The sequence below is a fragment of the Lepidochelys kempii genome, chromosome 11 (assembly GCF_965140285.1).
Source record: "Lepidochelys kempii isolate rLepKem1 chromosome 11, rLepKem1.hap1, whole genome shotgun sequence".
Classification (NCBI taxonomy): domain Eukaryota; kingdom Metazoa; phylum Chordata; order Testudines; family Cheloniidae; genus Lepidochelys; species Lepidochelys kempii.
The window spans coordinates 26,464,659-26,486,096 of record NC_136390.1 but is presented as its reverse complement, the minus strand read 5'-3'; the positions used below and the strand labels follow the sequence as shown (position 1 = coordinate 26,486,096).

Here is a 21,438-nt window from a genome sequence, read left to right as displayed (position 1 = left end):
TGCCTCTGGCTGGGACAGCACCCTGGGAAAGCCCAAGACCCTCCGGCCTGGGTCGCTGGCCAGGAGGAGCCGAGCCCTGGACGTGCCAAAGCCCCACACAGCACTGGCATAGGGAAGTGTCTCTGCCCCTCATCTAAGCTCTGGAGTAGAGGGGTGGAAGCGATTTCCAGCCTGTGAGCACCCTGACCCTGCAGGCTCCACAGCAGCCCCCTGGGCAGGGTCTTAGCATCCTCTTCACTTGACCTCGGTCCTGCCCCCAAGGAGCGTGGGGCTGCTCCGTACCCTAGGAACCCTTCCCTGCTGAGCCACCTCTCCCTAGGGGATAGGAGGCGGCTGGGTTATGTTGGTGGCCAGCAGCAGCCTGGAGGTGTTAGCTGCCTTTCGACACTATGTGAGACACTATGTGAGGAAGGGACAAGCTGCTTCCAGGCACAGCGGGGAGGGAAAGAAGAGATGAGCTCTGCAAAGACAGGGGCCAGGTCATCCCTTCCCTCCCCCCTCCCTCGACTGGAAGCAGCTCCGGTCCCTGCCCTCCCGTGCAGTGCCGAAAGTCTGCTGCTGGCCACTTTCTGGGGTGAACCCTGGCAGAAATCTGGCAGGCATATGACCCTGCATGCCGCCCCCATGTGCTGCCTCAGGAAGAGGCAACACCAGGTACCAGAGAGGTGGGTCCACCCTGGGGGCCCAACCAAGCATGGAGGGCGGAGATCGCCAGAAAGGGAGGGTTGGGTCGGTCACTGCCCGTGTGAGAACGGTGTATGGGAGTAAGTGTGTGTCTCACCTCTCCCATGTGAGCCCTAAAGCCTTAAAGATAAGAAGGTAAAGAAGAAGAATCCAACTGTGCACTATTTCTTTTTAACAGGGGTTCAGTTAACTTGATGTTACTTTGAACGTTTGTACTGCATAGTTCTGATTGATTGCCATTGAACTTGCTTGAATATGAGTCATTTTACTAGGTGTTCCATATTCAGCATAGGGAAATATGGTCACCCTAGTCCCAGATCATACAGGAATCCAAATAACCACATAGATTGCTTTTTTAGTGATCATGTTAGATATGCGCTAGTCAGTGATTCCAGAGCCCTTTGCTGTTATGAAGGTTACTTCTCAGCGTGATATGCTGGTGGAACAAGAATATTGGCCTGTCCAGAAATCTGTTGTCACTAGGACCTGGAGTAGTGAATTGATGCTTAAATATATATTTTAGACTTTGTGGTAGAACGAAACACCACATGTGGATCTACTTATCTAAGGATGAACATTTCAACTATATCACTAACTTGCCCACAGAATGAGATTTTACTACACTGCTTCCAGACGATTCAAATCAACGATTTGTTCTACTGGAATCTGTAACCATTTATCTATGTGCCTCTATAAATAATGCATAATAAAATTTAATGATGGCTTTGCATACAAACTATGCTCAACAACTACATACTGCAAAACTACACTCTTTTTTTCTGCTTCGAACGAACAGGTTAGGATTTAATCTCTGCCTCCTGCTCCTGACCTCACATGGCTCCAATGCAAACACAAAGCAAAACAGGTGCAGCAGAACTATCATTGACCGAGCACATTCAGGGAGCACCGATCCTGTTGTCCACAAAACACACTGGGCGCGGAGTAACCACGGGTCGGTGCTCAGACGCCCGTAAGAACGCCAAGCACGACTCCTCGCGTACAGCAAGAGTGGCGGAAGGCTCTTCGATCCATTCGAGCGAAGAAACTTTCCCGGGAAAGAAGGCGGCCTCCAGCGACTGCCGCACTGAGCTCTCTCTAGCTATGTGACAGCAAAGGGGCTGAAGGGAACCCATCAATCAGAGCACACGCAGCCCGTACACCTCTCTCCTTCCATCTGCACCGGCCGCAGCCTGGCAGGTTTTTACACAGCGCCGCTGGGGAGACACGGAGGCTGAGAGCAAGCCAGGCCCGGGGAGAGGGGAAGAGGAGAGAGACACGCACACTGAGCTCTGCAATTCTCTCCCGAAATTGTTGTCACCTGCCAATCATTTGAGGTACCCCACGAGCGAGGGAGAGCGCGAGCATGCCCAGTGAGCAGAATGACATCAGCCTAATCAATACTGGGGGCTGGGAGGCTGCAACCCAGGTGGGAAGCGAGGCCGACTCCATTCAATTCCTCCCCACCGCAGGTACGAGCGAGGGGAGCGCGGCACGCGGGCAACCCTCTGCCGCCTGGCCCCGGGGCCGGAGCCGCGGGCAGCGGAGGCGGTCACTGGTCCCCGGGAGAAAGCCGGGTTGTGCAGAGCAGTCTCGTGCCACCCGCCCCACTCTGAGGAACTTCTCCCCCCGCCCCACCCCGGCGTCTGCATCCCCCAGACCCTTCGCATCCCAACAGGGGGCCGCGTGCCCGCAGGGCTGCTTTCCCGGGGGGAGGGAGAGACAATAAACTCCAAGTCAAAGGAGGAGAAGAAGGAGGAGGAGAGGGGAGGAGGATTGGGAAGGGAGAGAAACCCCTGGGGACGTGCCCGTGCTCCTGCCCCAGCCCCCTCCTGGAGGAAGCGGGTTCCCCTGCAATTCTGCGGCAGGAGCCTGCCCAGACCCCGCTAGCTACACCGGAGCCCTGGGACAACCCGCCCCCCCGTCCTGGGGCGGGAACAATGGGCCGCGGCAGGGAGGCAGCCAGGTGCCCAGGGTGCGGGTGCTGCGCGGCGGGGGGGGGGGGGGCGATGGTGCTTTTTGCCAAGGCTGCAGAACAGCGGCCCCAGGATGCTCGGCCCTGCGGCAGCTGGGAGCGGGGGAGGGGGGCATCCCGGCGAGACTTACCCCGATCACCACCGTCTCCTCGCCTTTGAACTTGGGGATGAATTTGTCCCCGCGGAGGATCTCCGCCTCGTTGAGGGGCCGGAACCGGCACATCACTTTGATGCTGCATTCGGCTGGGTCCGCCATCTCGGAGGGGTGGGAGGGATGCTGAAGGGCGAGCTGCAACCCGCGTGCCTAATGCATCCAGCGTCTAGCAGGCAGGGACCGCAAACACCCGGGTCCCACCGTCAGCAGGTCATGGGGCGGGGGGAGTCAGAGAAAGCAGCGACCCTGCGTCGTCCAGCTTCTCCAGCAACAAACCAAGCGGCCCCGCGGCAGAACCACTTCTGCAGAGCGCCGGGGCGGGGCTCGCACCCCGTGCGGGGACTGCAGGTGGCTCTCTGCGGGCGGCAAACAGACAAAGCGGCCGCTCCTTTACCGCTTCAGCTTCGGCAGCCTCTTGCGAGCCCCACCGCCTCTCGCCTCCCCGAGAGGCTTTGTGACTTCACCGCATTACATCAACCCCGCCCAAAGCCCGGGCTCCAGGGGAGAGGAGCCAACAAAGCATGCTGGGAGATGTAGTCCTCCGAGCGGTGTACAGGTGGGGTGCTGGACGGCAGAGGGGGGAGGATAGGCCGTGTCCCACTTTCTTTGAGTGTCTGACTAACTACCGATAGCTGGGGAGTGAGGATTGATGGGTGGTGGCAGTAGGCGCTATTTTGAAAGCCGTTTACAGCTCCCCAGCTAGAGGAAATCCTCTTCTAATTAGATCAGGGTGAAATTCAAAGTTTCATAAATCACACACAATTTTAAAGTGTTTCACAATGACAAACGTATTTCCCCGGTTTTGGACAGCTCTGTTTCCAATCAGGGTCTTGAATTTCCAGTCCTGGTCGTTTTTGTTAATTTACATTCACATTACACCGCTCAGCTGGGAATGAGCTCTCAGAGAGTTATTTTTCATAACTCCTCCTCTCTCCCCATCCCCTAAACATTTTCAATACTCCAAAACGTGTCAGTTTGGGTGTTTGTTTAGCTTTTTTATTATTATTTTTCTTCCTTTTGTTTTGTTTCCAGTATGGGGTTTCATCAGTTTAACCCTAAATCCAGAAACCCCAGTTATGCTTAATTAAAAATGAGAGAGAGAAAAGGGGAATAGACCCTATGGTATATGTGGCTTGTTAATGTTATGACTTGTTCTACAAAGTACACTTTTAAATGCAGATGTTTCCTTTCCTGCTGCACCTGAGACATACACACACACTGTGCTCTCTTTTGCAGACTTTACCTTTGTTCCTTCTTGCTTTGTTGGACTCTTAATATAAAATAAAGGTCATTCTGACTGGAAGTGTGTGTTTGTTCTTTGCATATGGAAAATATAATAGAATCAATATCCCATAGTATTAAACCATGCTAAAGAGCTTCTGTACACCTGATTAGAGGATATGTCACAGGATTTTTTACTTTATAGTCACTATCCCATGCTTTTATGAAAATGTGAAATGAAGCAAACATTCTGTAGTAGTCTCTGGATGAAATCCAGGCCCTGTTGAAGTCAATGGGAGATTTATCATTGATTTCAAGGGGGTCAGGACTTCACCCCCTGTGTTTGTCTATAGCTCACGAAAACTTATGCTCAAATAAATTGGTTAGTCTCTAAGGTGCCACAAGTCCTCCTTTTCTTTTTGTGTTTGTCTATGTGACAATAGATTGGATTATTGTATGTTCTATTGGTGGGTTGGTTCTTTTAGCACCTAATGAATGGGTGTAAGTAGAGCACTGGTTCTCAACCATTTCCATACCGTTTGTGACAGATATAACAATATTCTGCAATATCATGTGCAAACCTTATGGAATTAAGTAAAACCGTATTGAATTACACTTAGTAACTTATGGGTCCATTGTATTGAAAATGAAAATGTTTGTGTACTACTGTGGCATTGTATGGAACTTCTTTAGGAGGAAGAAGGATTAATGTAATCTCTAGGAGATAATGTGAATTTCAAAAGACTATGATGAATAATATAGCAGACATGCTTGATCTTTTGGGACAATATGTGTGAAGTGGAATTCTTAGGAAGTTACTGGGGAGGAGGGGATTGCAACCCCCCCACCTACTGACTCAGCCTTTGAAGCTTTGCCCTGATGGGGAACCTTTTGTCTGCTGGTCACTTGTGACATGAGGACAGTTCAGAGACCCCGTCTGCATTCTGCAGGGAGTAACTGACAAAGAAAAAATGTTTGAATACAGAGCCTGAATTTAAGATGACTCAGGGCTTCTTTGTGATCCAGCAAATGGACAGGACCTCTGGTCCATGGCGGGCCCCAATCCTTAGGGAAGGGTTGGAACACCATGGCCTACTGGGGCTCCAGAAGACTAGGTGCTAGTTCTGAGCAGAGGCTGTTATAAATTTGTGACCACAAACAAGACCTCTTGTGGGAGCTCGCCTGCCAGCGTGCATGGTGCAGACAGTGGGGGGAGATCTCTTGCAAGCTTGTTTTTAGCATGCTTGTAGATTCTTTTATTGTTTTTAATGTATTTTCTCTAATACTTTTACCATGATAAATAAGCCTGCATAGGAAGAGTTGTGTGGTAACTTATAACTGTAGGAAATTACACTGTGTGCTGTCTCTGTGGGAAGAAGCAAGCATGTTTAGGTGGACTGTCTTTTGCTGGGAATAACACAGTGAAGGAACTGAACTGTTCAGCCTGGACATACCCAGGTCACGAGGGAGAGAGATGTAGATCTCCACCCAAGAAAGGCAAAGGCTAGGAAGCCAGAAGCCTGAGTGAAGATGCCTTTGCTGGATCACTGAGGGGAAATACAGGTGCAGTTGTCCTGAACTGTGATTCCATGTTACAACAAAAAAGGGTTTGGGGATCTCTGTTTTAGCACTATAGCTAGTCCATGAGTTGCAACCTTCTCCAGCTTGAGAGGCCATGAAGCAAGCTATAACTGCAGCCTACCTCAAATTCTAACAGGAAACTCCTCATTATGCAGTTTTATTACAAATAAAAGTTTTTAAATGGGCTGTTATCAATTCCTGGGAAGCTTAGAAAAAAGTTCTACTTAGAAACAAAAAATTTATAGGTGTGGCAGTAGGAAGGGAGTTGTCATGAGATACATTTGCATGAAAATAGAAGTTTTGTTTCTTAGCAGTTTATCTTGATCCAGGCTCCTCTGACGTGATAAAGGAGGAGCAAAGTGGTACATGGAAAATAAAACTTCTACTGAATTGTTGTCTATCCATCACCTAACCTATTTCAGTTTGGTTGGTTGATTAGGGTCACCCCTCATTAGCTGACATCTAGCATGGGCGTGGCTCTCTTTGCTTAACAAAGTGCTCAAAAACCGCTTTTACCTTTTTTTTTCCTTTTTGAGATTGTACTGAATTGTGGAGCAAAACAACTACATCTGAAATGATCTGGCTGTAAAATTCACAAGAGGTGTGGGAAGCCACAAAGTTTGAAAGAACATAGCCCCCTGTCAATAGCATTTTGTAATAAAGATGCTATTTTCTTTATTTCTTTAACAGGCATAGATCACTGTTTGTTTTATTATGGTCCAATTAATAACATGAAAGATACAATACCCTGCTTACTGTGCAGGATTAGTCATGGATCAAACAAACATATGACTACAGCTGTCATGCTCCAAAAGGGCAGTAATGTGCTAAGCTGTTGGGACTGTCCTGACTGGATTGTTTTTAGGGTGTCATAACTCAGGCAGTTCGTGAGCCAATCGCTTGATGCTCGAAACAATTCTACCTTAGGCTCAGAGCTAACCAACAAGTTTTGAGCCCGTTTTGTGTGTGTGTCTCTCGCTCTCTATTTTATTTTTTAGAGAAGAGATATGCAAAAATTTATAACAGAACCTCTGTTGCAACCTTATCTTTAACTATGGAACAACTGACATTATTCCATAATGATGGAAAGCCATCATCACCTACAACAGACTTTTTCAGTCCACTGCAGGATGCAAGCTTCACCTAGTGTCAAACGGGTATCTCTGGCTAAATACAACCTGCACAGAGTATCAGTTTGTCTCACAATTATTATTGCAAGTGGCCCTCACAGAAGTTGCTGTCCATTAGTTTTCATTGCTACAATCCATGGCCAAGTCAAAGGTGCTTTAGCTTCATTTTATTTTACCTGTTGGTTTGTTCTCTGGTAGATGCCAGACCTTCCTTGCTACCTATTCACAAACAATCCACTACTAAACCAAAACTACAGGCCACTGAGTATCATGTAGCAATTATTATAGCATTTTATCTTTCTCTAAAGCACTCTATGAACATTAATGAGACCTCTGACACCCCACCCCCCTTCACCCCGCAGAGATAAAGAGGCAGTTTTACCGATCTACAGTAGTTATTTGTTGAGAACCGTAAACATGCCAACTACTGTACAAACATAGAAGTCTTGATCTCAAGCCTAAGGATCTTACAAGTTAATCAGAGATAAGAACATTCAAGTACAAAATGCACTTTGGTTCAGAATCCCATGTGTTAGAAGTCCTTTATACGTAACATGAAGATTTTGCAACAGAATTTCAAGTGTAAGGGATAGCATAGAAGAGGACAAAGATACAAATGGGGAAACATTCAAAGAGGTTGGGTAGGAAGGAATTCTCTCTGTGCCACTCCAATAGTTTGCCACTGTATATTCTATACAGGACTAAGCCATACAAGATTTAGCTGTGGTTCCCCTCAATAAATGTATTAGAACTATTCTGTCAGTAAAATCGCATATTAACGCTGACCAAAAACAAAATATATGCTCATATGTTCCAAAAAAACTCAGCAAAGATTGAATAACAGAATATGTTTACCATGCTGATTTCTTTATAAAGAATCCGTGTGTGTGTGAGATGAAGAATGTAAAACAATATAAACTAGAAAACTCCAAACACTCTCTTCATTGCCTAGTGTCCATTAACATATTCACACGCACCTATCCTTGCCTAAGTATCCATCACCCATATATGAAATTCGGTACATAAAATAAAAATGTGAAGTACTGACCAAAAAAGGCCTAAAACCCTAGAAGTCAATTCTGCCCTCACATAAGTGCACACACTTCTCCTAGACTTCAATAAGAACTGCATATGCTTTTACAAGGGCAAAATTAGGCTCAAAGGAAGAGGAAGGTGGGGGGAGGCTTAAATGAAGTATCTGTGCTAATGTTGAGTGCCTGTACATAACTGAGAGAAGATTGATAAGCCTGATCATTTGCTGTTTAAACAATACTGACAGGGGAGCACCATTAGGCAATCAGAAGAGGTAAATGAAGCTCAGCTTGACAGGGACTGTGTATGGTTACACAGGCAGGCATTTCAGACTCTGCCACCTTTAATCTTAGAAAAGCAAACAAGCTTTACAATAATCACAAGCTAAACAAATTTCTTATTCTCAAACCCACTCCCCAAAGGAGCTCATCATAGCTGCTGACTGCTGTGAGCAAGAAACATTCTTGTCAGCTGGTAAGTAGGAGCTGTTACCTAAACGCGTGCATGGACTGAGAGAGGCATAGCTCAGTGGTTTGAGCATTGGCCTGCTAAACCCAGGGGTGTGAGATCAATCCTTGAGGGGCCATTTAGGGATCTGGGGTAAAAATTGGGGATTGGCCCTGCTTTGAGCAGCGGGTTGGACTAGATGACCTCCTAAGGTCCCTTCCAACTCTGATATTCTATGACTCTCAAACTCTGTGGTCAGCTTCCTTCAAAGAGAATTCCTACCAGGTTGCATTAGTGTGAGGCTGAATCACACTCATGCAAAAAGTGGGGGGCAGTTCTTTTGCATTTCCTAGGAGAGTCGTCTTCATTTCTCTCTTTAGATGGTGGTAACCTCATTATGGTGGGCTGACATAAACTCAGCAGGCAATTTAGTGTAGGCTCCCATACAGTTCTAAAAAAAAGCAACTACGTCTGTGATAAATTAAGGGGGGGGTGGGGGGAGAGTAGCTTCCTTTTATGGACACCCAGCCAGCCAGTTAGCTATAAAATCCCTCTTGGTACCAGTTCTCTACTTGCTTTACCTGTAAAGGGTTAAGAAAACCCATAGGTAAAAAGAAGGGAGTGGGTACCTGATCAAAAGAGCCAATGGGAGGGCTAGAACTTTTAAAATTGGAAAAAACTTTTCCTTTGTCCGTTTGTTGCTCCCTCCAGAGAGAGGAGACACAGAAACTGGGCTGAACTATGATGTAGGAAGCTTTAAGCCAGGTATGAAAAACCATCAGCTCATATCTAGAGATTGCTTATCTGAAACCCCAGATATGTAAGTCAGGGAATGTCTAGGAAGATCCGATTAGGGTTATTTCTTATTGGCTTGTGGTCTCCCCTGTGTTAACCCCAGTTGCTTTTGTTTTGCTTATAACCTTTAAGTTGAACCTCAAGAGAGCTATCTTGATGCTTAATTTTTGTAATAGATTTTTTTTTGATCTAGCAAAAAGCCTAAGTTCCAGATGTATTTTCTTTTTTTGTTTGTTTTTAATAAAATTTACCTTTTTTAAGAATAGGATTGGGTTTTTGTGTCCATAAGAGATTTGTTGTTTAATTAACTGGTGGCAACAGCTGATTTTCTTTGTTTTTCTTTCTCAGCTCTTCCTGGGGGTGGGGTGAAAGGGCTTGAGGGTACCCCACAGGAAGGAATTCCAAAGGGCGCCTTTCTGGGTTCTCAAAAGGGTTTTTTTGCATTTGGGTGGTGGCAGCATCTACCCATCCAAGGTCAGAGAGAAGCTGTAACCTTGGGAGTTTAATACAAGCCTGGAGTGGCTAGTATTATTTTTTAGAATCCTTGTGGATTCTAAAAACCTTCTGCACTCAAAGTCAGAGTGGGGAATCAGCCTGGACAACATCTAAGGTAGTTAGCAATGTGCAGTGTGTGGTAGACTATTACTGTATAGTCTGTATCGTGTGATTTGTTCCTACAGATTATCAACAAATTAACATGCCTCCCCATATACTTCAAGCTTTTCACTAGCCTCAGACTGCAGATTTACAATTCATGACCAGTGGGTGATGTCTTATGAAAGACCATTCTGACTAATTTATATTTCCAGTTTCTTCATTACTAAGGAACTATTTTTGAGCAAACTAGAACAGTTTTTAGTTTCTCATTAGAATGGTTGTCGTTCCCACCCCATAAGAAGACACACACTCTTCTGCAAACTTTTGTACTATAAAGTTTCCCCCACCCTACCGCACCGGCTTCCCTTCCCTTTATATAATATTGTCACAAAACAACCAGAGTCCTTGCTAAATCTTTCTTCAACATAGTCTCAACAACGTTATTGTCTCCTATGTTCCTACTAAGGAAAAAAAATAGGTAAATGGAGGCAGGCCAAACATTTACCCCTGCAGAACCAATATAGTGCTCTATATTGCTGTAGAACACAAAGCTTGCTATGTTCTCTGTTGAACTGCAAACACCCTTAGGAGAATTAGACGGAGCCCCATCTTACAGCATGGATGACACCTGTTCTTTCTCTTTTTGTGGGGTATATAAGGGGTTGCTGATACTTATGTGCAGTAAGGAGAACAAAGGACTAATCTTGGTATTAGAGAGAGCGAGAAAGCTGTTCCCATCTCACTGTCCCATAAGAAGGGAGCAGTCCTGTCCCCTTTCTGTCACTTGCTCACTAAGGTTCAGATCCTGCAGTGAACTCCACATTGGTAGCCCCCATACCTCTTCCCCCCCCCCCCCCCGCCAGCTCCATTCAGTTAGGCTCTGTATGGGGGCAGGAATTTATCCCAATAGATCATCTCACATTGACATGCTTGTCATCTACTGGCTTCAGTCAGACTATCAGGGCACATGCCCAGGTGTTTGCAGGATCATTTGGCCTAAGCCATCAGCAGGAAGGCAAATCTCTGCAGGCAAATCACCGCAGCCACCTTGATAAAGAAGTTCACTGGGGAGGCCTGCTGTGACCACATGCTTGGCCCAGTTTACAGCATCAGGGCAAAAGATTGTTCTGCAAGCTGGGGCATGGTTGGTAATAGGTCAGTCTCCATTTGTTTTAAATGTTCTTTTATTGTCCATGGCTATCATGGGCATCTTTCTCCTCCTTGAAGAGATTTATTTAGGCTGATGCTTGCTGGCAGAGAGTAAATGGAAGCAACTAGTGCAAGCCCAAGCTTTTGCTGCTGCAGGCCCTGCCCTAGCAAAGCACATAGTCCCACTCTGACATCAATGGGATTGCGCCTATGAGTGAAATTAAGCATATTGTAAAACCTCAGTGTTACGAACACCAGAGGTACAAACTAACATGGGCGGTGCATTGCATAGGCTAGGGAATGCTGTGCCTCCCCAAAGACCCCAGCATGGCCCTGCCCATGCTCCTGCCTGAAGCCCTCTCCTGCTTGCCCTTCCCCCTTGGCCCCAGCCCAGGCAGGCTGCTCCGCTTCAGGGAAGCATGCTGGGGCTGAGGCCAGGGCATCCGGGACTTGAGGTGGCTGGAGCTGCACAGCACTGGAGGGCCCCCAGGTGTGGGGGACCATGCCACCTGGCATTGGGGAGGGGGCTGGAGTTGCTGGGGCTGCCCCCCTGTGCTTGAGGGCAATGGGGGTGCTGTGGGGGGCCCTGCACCCCCTTCCAGTCTGCACTTCGGGTCTGGGGGGCTGTGCGCTGCCCACCCACCCACCCTGCACTCAGGGGAGGCCACGCATCACCCACCTGCTCAGCAGTTTGAGGTGTGTGGGGGGGAACTGGTGGCCACAGTGGGGGGGGGGGCTCTGGCAAGGGAAGGGGTCGGATCTACAGCTGAGGGCGGGGCTGACCGGGGGCTAGTCTCCCTCAACTGGTGGTTCACCCACTGCCTATGCAAACTGACCTGTTAACCACACACCTCATTTGGAACCAGAAGTATGCACTCCGGCAACAGCAGAGCCAAGAAAGCAAATACTGTGCAGTATTGTGTTCAATGTAAACTACTAAAACGATAAAGGGAAAAAAGTTTAAAAAAAAAAAGATTTGACAAGGTAAGGAGATTGTCTCTGTGCTTGTTTCATTCTAGTTGGCAGCCGGTATCAAGTGGAGTGCCCCAAGGGTCAGTCCTCGGTCCAGTTTTGTTCAATATCTTCATAAATGATCTGGAGGATGGTGTGGATTGCACCCTCAGCAAGTTTGCAGATGACACTAAACTGGGAGGAGAGGTAGATACGCTGGAGGGTAGGGATAGGATACAGAGGGCCCTAGACAAATTAGAGGATTGGGCCAAAAGAAATATGATGAGGTTCAACAAAGACAAATGCAGAGTCCTGCACTTAGGACGGAAGAATCATAGAATATCAGGGTTGGAAGGGACCCCAGAAGGTCATCTAGTCCAACCCCCTGCTCGAAGCAGGACCAATTCCCAGTTAAATCATCCCAGCCAGGGCTTTGTCAAGCCTGACCTTAAAAACCTCTAAGGAAGGAGATTCTACCACGTTCCTAGGTAACGCATTCCAGTGTTTCACCACCCTCTTAGTGAAAAAGTTTTTCCTAATATCCAATCTAAACCTCCCCCACTGCAACTTGAGACCATTACTCCTTGTTCTGTCATCTGCTACCATTGAGAACAGTCTAGAGCCATCCTCTTTGGAACCCCCTTTCAGGTAGTTGAAAGCAGCTATCAAATCCCCCCTCATTTTTCTCTTCTGCAGGCTAAACAATCCCAGCTCCCTCAGCCTCTCCTCATAAGTCATGTGTTCCAGACCCCTAATCATTTTTGTTGCCCTCCCTAATCCCATGCACCGCTACAGACTAGGGCCCGAATGGCTCGGCAGCAGTTCTGCGGAAAAGGACCTAGGGGTTACAGTGGACGAGAAGCTGGATATGAGTCAACAGTGTGCCCTTGTTGCCAAGAAGGCCAATGGCATTTTGGGATGTATAAGTAGGGGCATAGCGAGCAGATCGAGGGACGTGATTGTTCCCCTCTATTCGACATTGGTGAGGCCTCATCTGGAGTACTGTGTCCAGTTTTGGGCCCCACGCTACAAGAAGGATGTGGATAAATTGGAGAGAGTCCAGCGAAGGGCAACAAAAAGGATTAGGGGTCTGGAACACATGACTTATGAGGAGAGGCTGAGGGAACTGGGATTGTTTAGTCTGCAGAAGAGAAGAATGAGGGGGGATTTGATAGCTGCTTTCAACTACCTGAGCGGTGGTTCCAGAGAGGATGGTTCTAGACTATTCTCAGTGGTAGAAGAGGACAGGACAAGGAGTAATGGTCTCAAGTTGCAGTGGGGGAGGTTTAGGTTGAATATTAGGAAAAACTTTTTCACTAGGAGGGTGGTGAAACACTGGAATGCGTTACCTAGGCAGGTGGTGGAATCTCCTTCCTTAGAAGTTTTTAAGGTCAGGCTTGACAAAGCCCTGGCTGGGATGATTTAATTGGAGATTGGTCCTGCTTTGAGCAGGGGGTTGGACTAGATGACCTCCTGAGGTCCCTTTGAACCCTGATATTCTATGATTCTATGATTTCAGGTGTGTGGCTTTCACTTTATTGTTCTAATACTATTTTTCAACAGTTATTTTTCAAAATAAAATGAAAATATAATCAGAGGATAAATACTAACAAATACATATTTCATGTGCCTAAATTTACCAAAATTATACGTTTTTGATAAATTTAGTGAAGTGTTTCTCATCTCACTGTAGCCAGCAGGAGTTTGGTGAATGAAGAAGCACTTAATTTTTAAAAATCTCCCATATTTCACTTAGAAACCTGACAACATGCGAACATAAGCCCTGATTCTGTAAACCCTTAAGTTACTACCATAAGTAGTACCACTGACTCAGGTAGTAGTAAAGTTAAGTGCATCTCTAAGTGTTTGCAGGATCAGAGCCATGATTAGCACAGCTTCATGTTTAGTTACTCTTCCAAGGCCCAATCCTGTGAGGTGAGCCGCACCCTCAACTTTCTCTTATTTCACTGGGACTAGAGGATGCTCAGCTTTTCTCAGGATGGTGTTTGAAAGCAGAACAATGGCTTGTTTCAAAAGAGAAATATACAATAAACCAAATTATTAGAGGTGGGGATAAAGTCAGGGTTTGTATTAAATTATTAATTAACATTAATAAACATTCTCTTAAGACATCTTTATGGGCTAGATGTTAGATAAAAAACACGCATTTTGAAAATTCCTACCCGTTTTGTATGCTTCCTTCAGAGTTAAGGCAGAAGCTCTGTCCCTAACTCACTCCATTGTTCCTGCTCACTATAAAGTTGATCACTAACAGAGGCTCCCAAGAAATGGGAGAGCTGCCATAGCCTGTGATCTGCAATAGTTGTACACAGTAGAGTGAGTTAATGACACAATTTTAGCCATTACTTCTAATTTCCTGGATTATATCAGTTTAAACTAGGGAGTAGTTATGTTAATGTAATGCCAGTCCTGGGAGCAATACTGATTTTTAGGGATAAACTGCTTACTCCCCAGCCTCCCTTGCAGACTCCATAAAGCTGCCTTTCCATGGAGGAGGGCTGCATGCTGCTCTTTCTGAAGCCTGAGAACATTGTTGGATGTGTTTATTATTTACAGAACCCCATAAGCATATGTGGCATTTAACAAAGAAAAAAGCCCTTGCCCTGAGGCACCTACAGTCTAAAGTTAGCATTAGACACACAGTGAACAAAAGGTGCTCCATCCCCCAGGGCAGAGCACATACAATCCTAGGTCCTGCAAGTTAACAAGAAGAAACCACGCCTGGATCTTGAACTCTAAACTTACCATACTAGATCAAAACAGTGGACCTTTTACTCCAGTATCTTGCCTCTGACAATGGCAAGTGCTTTCAGAGGAACATGTGAGTTAACACAGCAGTAAGTAGTTGTGAAATAACCTGCTCACAGGAAAAATTTCTGCCTAACCACATAAGGTGTTGCTGCGTTGTTTACTTTTTTGTTTCTGAAAGAAGGGTGATAGAGATAAATTCTAACCTATATCCGAATCACAGGGCATTTTGATTTGGCTAATACAAAATACTTTAGTTATGTTTAAAACTGTAATTCCATGGAAGGCATAGAGCTGTGCAAGAACCAGAACCTCTGTTTGGCAGGACATGCCAATGATTTTTACACTTGTTTTTGCTCCAAATTGGAATACAACCAAAAACATTCAAAATTTCCTGAAAAACAAAATTTGCACGCGCACACACACACAGTAAAAGGTTCAGTTTGGGTCCACTGAAACATCCCACTTCAATAAAATTGAAATATTTACTTCAAATTTTGACTTTACTATATTATAGTATATAAAATAAAAAATGGAAAGTTTCAAAACAAAACAAAAAAAATATTCTGTTCCCAAATGCTTCACTTCAATTTTTTAAATAACAAAATGTCATTGAAATCTGTAAAAAGTCAAAGTTTAGATTTCAACAAAATGGAATTTTCCAATGGAAAAATATTCAGAGGGAAAATTTTTGACCAGTTCTACTAAGAAGCATATTAAGAAAAGCCACTTTTGGCCGTGATTCAGAAAAAAAAAATGCAAGCCTGTGCTTAACTTCAAGTTTGAGTAAACCCATAAGCAAAGCACTTAACTATGTGCATAAGTCATATTGAATTCAATGGGATTAGCCATGTCTTTAAAATCAAACATGGCCATATGAGTTTTGCTGAAGTGAGGTTTGGTTATGTTTCATTTGCAAATGTGACTGTGCTTATTAAACACAATTGAGTAAGTTTAATTTTACTACTATTAATAATCATTTTAGGATAAAAGTACAAATGTAAGTAATTTTATAAGCATCCCTAATACAATTTTCTTTTATAGAAGATTTAGAACAGTGGCTCTCAACATTTCCAGACGACTGTACCTCTTTCAGCAGTCTGATTTTTCTTGCGTACCCCCAAGTTTCACCTCACTTAAAAACTACCTGCTTACAAAATCAGACATAAAAAAACAAGCGTTGCAGCACACTATTACTGAAAACTTGCTTTTTCCCATTTTCCCCATATAAATTATAAAATAAATAAATTGGAATATAAATATTTACTTACATTTCAGTGTATATTATATAGCGCATATAAATGTCATTATATGAAATTATAGTATGTTCCGACGTTGCTCGTGCTTTTTATGTAGCCTGTTGCAAAACTAGGCAAATATCTAGAAAAGCTGATGTACCCCCTGGAAGACATCTGTGTAATCCTGGGCTATATGTACCCCTGGTTGAGAACCACTGACCTGGGAGCTACATAAGAAGGCTGCCTCCTTTAATTTTCTTTCTAAACTATACCAAACATTTTCAATGATTATGCAAAATCCTCTGAGTTTTACTGTGTGGCCAAGTAACACTCTTGTTGCTTTTAAAAAGCAAAGCAAAATTCTTTCCGAGTAACGTCTACAAAGAGTGAAATACCACTGCAGGTTTATGGTGCCATCTTCTGGTATCATTTACAAAGCTGTCTCACCTAGTCACAAAGAAAAGGAGGACTTGTGGCACCTTAGAGACTAACCAATTTATTAGAGCATAAGCTTTCGTGAGCTACAGCTCACTTCCTCAGATGCATATCGTGGAAACTGCAGCAGGCTTTATATATACACACAGAGAATATGAAACAATACCTCCTCCCACCCCACTGTCCTGCTGGTAATAGCTTATCTAAAGTGATCATCAGGTGGGCCATTTCCAGCACAAATCCAGGTTTTCTCACCCTCCACCCCCCCCCCCCACAAATTCACTCTCCTGCTGGTGATAGCCCATCCAAAGTGACAACTCTTTACACAATGTGCATGACAATCAAGTTGGGCTATTTCCTGCACAAATCCAGGTTTTCTCACTTCCCCCCCACCCCCATACACACACAAACTCACTCTCCTGCTGGTAATAGCTCATCCAAACTGACCACTCTTCAAGTTAAAATCCAAGTTAAACCAGAACATCTGGGGGGGAGGGGGGGAGGAAAAAACAAGAGGAAACAGGCTAACTTGCATAATGACTTAGCCACTCCAAGTCTCTATTTAAGCCTAAATTAATAGTATCCAATTTGCAAATGAATTCCAATTCAGCAGTTTCTCGCTGGAGTCTGGATTTGAAGTTTTTTTGTTTTAAGATAGCGACCTTCATGTCTGTGATCGCGTGACCAGAGAGATTGAAGTGTTCTCCGACTGGTTTATGAATGTTATAATTCTTGACATCTGATTTGTGTCCATTTATTCTTTTACGTAGAGACTGTCCAGTTTGACCAATGTACATGGCAGAGGGGCATTGCTGGCACATGATGGCATATATCACATTGGTGGATGTGCAGGTGAACGAGCCTCTGATAGTGTGGCTGATGTTATTAGGCCCTGTGATGGTGTCCCCTGAATAGATATGTGGGCACAGTTGGCAACGGGCTTTGTTGCAAGGATAAGTTCCTGGGTTAGTGGTTCTGTTGTGTGGTATGTGGTCGTTGGTGAGTATTTGCTTCAGGTTGCGGGGCTGTCTGTAGACAAGGACTTGCCTACAGACAGCCCCGCAACCTGAAGCAAATACTCACCAACGACCACATACCACACAACAGAACCACTAACCCAGGAACTTATCCTTGCAACAAAGCCCGTTGCCAATTGTGCCCACATATCTATTCAGGGGACACCATCACAGGGCCTAATAACATCAGCCACACTATCAGAGGCTCGTTCACCTGCACATCCACCAATGTGATATATGCCATCATGTGCCAGCAATGCCCCTCTGCCATGTACATTGGTCAAACTGGACAGTCTCTACGTAAAAGAATAAATGGACACAAATCAGATGTCAAGAATTATAACATTCATAAACCAGTCGGAGAACACTTCAATCTCTCTGGTCACGCGATCACAGACATGAAGGTCGCTATCTTAAAACAAAAAAACTTCAAATCCAGACTCCAGCGAGAAACTGCTGAATTGGAATTCATTTGCAAATTGGATACTATTAATTTAGGCTTAAATAGAGACTTGGAGTGGCTAAGTCATTATGCAAGTTAGCCTGTTTCCTCTTGTTTTTTCCTCCCCCCCTCCCCCCCAGATGTTCTGGTTTAACTTGGATTTTAACTTGAAGAGTGGTCAGTTTGGATGAGCTATTACCAGCAGGAGAGTGAGTTTGTGTGTGTATGGGGGTGGGAGGGAAGTGAGAAAACCTGGATTTGTGCAGGAAATAGCCCAACTTGATTGTCATGCACATTGTGTAAAGAGTTGTCACTTTGGATGGGCTATCACCAGCAGGAGAGTGAATTTGTGGGGGGGGGGGGTGGAGGGTGAGAAAACCTGGATTTGTGCTGGAAATGGCCCACCTGATGATCACTTTAGATAAGCTATTACCAGCAGGACAGTGGGGTGGGAATAGGTATTGTTTCATATTCTCTGTGTATATATAAAGCCTGCTGCAGTTTCCACGATATGCATCTGAGGAAGTGAGCTGTAGCTCACGAAAGCTTATGCTCTAATAAATTGGTTAGTCTCTAAGGTGCCACAAGTACTCCTTTTCTTTTTGCGAATACAGACTAACACGGCTGTTACTCTGAAACCTAGTCACATATTAGTCATGCAAGTGCGTGGGATGATGTGTGTTTAAAAGGCACTTTACGCTGAAAGCAACTTTTTCAGTGAAAAGACTGTGAATTCAGGAATATTCATTCTATTATGGATAATGATGGTGGGAATCAAGCACTAGTGCTTGTGACTAAGTATTTATCCACAGTGAAACTGTTATTGGGGAAAGAAGAGGGGGAGGGAGAGAGACTTTGTAGTCCAGTGGCTACAAAGGGAACCTACATGGAAGACCCTGAGTCCACTCCCCCTGCTCTAACCCCTCTCTTGTTACTTATCCTGCTTGGGTACATGGTTTTAACCATAGTTTCAGTATACACATGCAACTTTTTAATTAACATCTTAAACCCAAATTAACCTTCATCCCAAAGCTACTATTTACATGTATACCATCATTGGTTCACATGAGAAATGTTGAGTCATTAAGTGCATTTACTGGGTGCCGTATAAATACCTAGATAATTTGATATGCTAAAGAAAAGAATGCCATCTCCTATTATTTTGTATGGTATCCCTGCTTGTGTCTGTGTCCTACATTTGAAAGACCAGTTGGGTCGTAACAGCTTGTCAGCTATATTGCCAGATCTGCTGCATGTGTTTCCTTTCCCACTTAGACACGAATTTGTTTTACTGTTAATTGCTATCTAGGAAAGAAGGAAAAGGAAGGAGCAGGCTTGCTTTTATTCACGAGGGCTTGTGAAATAGGAAGAGATGTATTTTCCTTCATAACTTTGAGAGTGGAGCTAAGGATATCTCCAAACAATCTTGGGCCTATGAATGGAAGAAGCAGAAGTCTACATTTTGAAGACATGCCTCCCCTCCAAGGCTGAACCCAGAGAGCTGGAGATATGGCTGCTCTGGATAAATAGAATCTGTAGTTTTCTGTAGCTATTGGAACGTTTCCTTGGTCGAAGATCCTCCTTATAGCACCTTCCACCCCGGGGCTGAGTTCTTCTGAATAATATTGGAATCTAGGAGGCCAGATGGTTTTGAATGGGAGGCCACTGGTTAGACCACGTTGGAGTAGGCACGTCACAACTCTGGGAAAGCAGCATCTAGTTGGCAGATATTTCCAGCAAACTGAGAGCCATTGCAGGAAGTCATCTTGGAGACTGAGATAGGAGACACTCCTGATGTTCTCTACTAACCATATCACAGATGGCAGGGGAAGGGACAACCAGAGTAGAAGGCTCAGAGTCAGAGTCCTCTTTGCCTTCCAAAGTGTCCATAGGCAAGGGCAGAGCAGGAGGAAGGCTGCAAGGAAGATGGTCTTCTCTCCTGCAAAGGAAGGAAGGAACAAACCAAAACAAAAAAAAAGGATTGAGGAAGAGGGCACTGGTTAAATTTTTTGGGTTGGCAGGAAGAGAAAATGTCTACACCAGGAGAAAGAAATAAGGTTGCATAGCCTTGTCCAACTGAGGTGGGGGAGGGGGCCCAAAGAAAGAATGGAAATCTCTTAACTGTTTCAGCTTGCCATCAGTCCAGGAGAATCTCTTGTCTGGCTTCACTGATCAAGGGTCTGTTCCTGGCCTTTCTGCACAGCTTTGCAGGGACATGCAGTGTGATCACCTTTCAACCCAGAAGTACTTCCACTGCCAGCTGGCTGTTGAGGGCTCTCAGTGTAAACAGGACCCACATCAGGTAGCTGAAGTGGGTTGAATCAGGAGAGGAAGAGCGTCTTCCTGGTTTCTTCTGCTGCTGCTCCATAAAAACTTAGTGACCATCTGAAGCAAAGGAAAATGGTCTCAAGGAAGCAGGAAAATCTGGGTAGCAATGTCTGGGAAGGGTTATGAGAAAGGCTGGCTGCCAAACCTTTCTTGATATGCATTGGCTCCTTTTCCAAAAAAAAAAAAAAAAAAGGGAATTTCCACTGTTTGCACTGGCTTCCCAACCTTGGAATATTGAAGTCAAATGCCCACTTAGCTAGTAAATTTCTAGTTTAGTTTATATTATTAAACAGTTGGGATTCTGAAATTTCTGTTCTAAAAACAGCAATATTAGGACAATTGTCTTCATGATCTATTATTAAACTGATTATACTGGGATTCTGATTTGTTAGGTTTTGTTCATGAATCAGCATTTGGTTTGTGGTAGCTATAATCTGTTTCTCACAATGGGATACTTATCCACTGTGAAACGAAAGATCAGGAGGAAAGTCATGACCAATGCACTTTGTTTATACATGTGAGAGAGGTTCACGATACATCTCAACCTTATGCAAACATCCGACAGAACAGGTCAGGATCCCATGTTTGTTTTCACTGTTATTGTCTGTGTCTGTTTTGATCTGATTTTATTTATTTATTTTTAATTCTCAAATATAAAGTGGAGGATGCAAAACAGAATCTTTGAAACACTACAAAAGCAGGAACAATGGGTGGAACATTGCCCTAAGTTGAACAGAGGTAGCTCCAGTTAAACTAGCATGTAACTGAGGGTGGAATTTAGCCCATTATGTTTAGGAGGTATTCCTCAAACTCCCAGACACTACAGTTGACATTTTTTGCTGATGTGCTCCCTGACCACCTCCCCCTCCCGTCAGAATGAACACACGACTGATTTAGTACAAGTCAATATTTATAATTTAATTGCTTGCCCCACTATTAGACTCAATTATTTGACAAATCTCATAACGCAGTTTGCAGGGTCAATTTCTGATCACCTTGAACCCAATTTTCAAAAATCAGTATTTGGTGCAACTTTTAGGGAATATAATTTTGTTGTGGTGCACAGGTAGTAATTTGAAAGAAATTAACATTAAAATGTATCAAACTAATATGTCAAGCAATCACTCAGTCCTACAGTACTTAACATACATGGATGAATCTTTAGATTGTGTTAAAAACCCAAAGGAAAAAAACTGAAGTTGAATTACACTTGAACTATTTTTTGTTGCCAGACCACATCTTCCTTAATAATTAATAACCATTAAAGCACAAAACAGAGTTTAAATTATGCTGAGGATAAGTCTATGTTCACAATAAAAGTCAGAGGTAAGACAGATATTGTATCATTAACACACACCAGATTGCCATCACAGAAATATAACCCACTCGTTGGTATTCCCTGCTCCATTCAGGCATAAAGAGACATTAAGAATAGTTTCTCACTAGAGTTCTGATTTAATTTTTTTGTAGATTCATGCTGGAATTCAGGATTATGT

The 21,438-nt window shown here is 44.4% G+C and overlaps 1 protein-coding gene across 1 annotated transcript in view; it reads right to left on the bottom strand.

Annotated features, from left to right (window-relative positions):
- Positions 1-3,291, bottom strand: part of KIF5C (kinesin family member 5C) — a 119,594-nt gene extending 116,303 nt beyond the window's left edge. Inside the window, exon 1 of the mRNA XM_073305437.1 lies at positions 2,788-3,291. Coding sequence (XP_073161538.1) covers positions 2,788-2,913 — 126 coding nt within the window. The 5' untranslated portion in view covers positions 2,914-3,291. The remainder of the gene's footprint in view (positions 1-2,787) is intronic.
- Between the last annotated feature and the right edge of the window lie 18,147 nt (positions 3,292-21,438).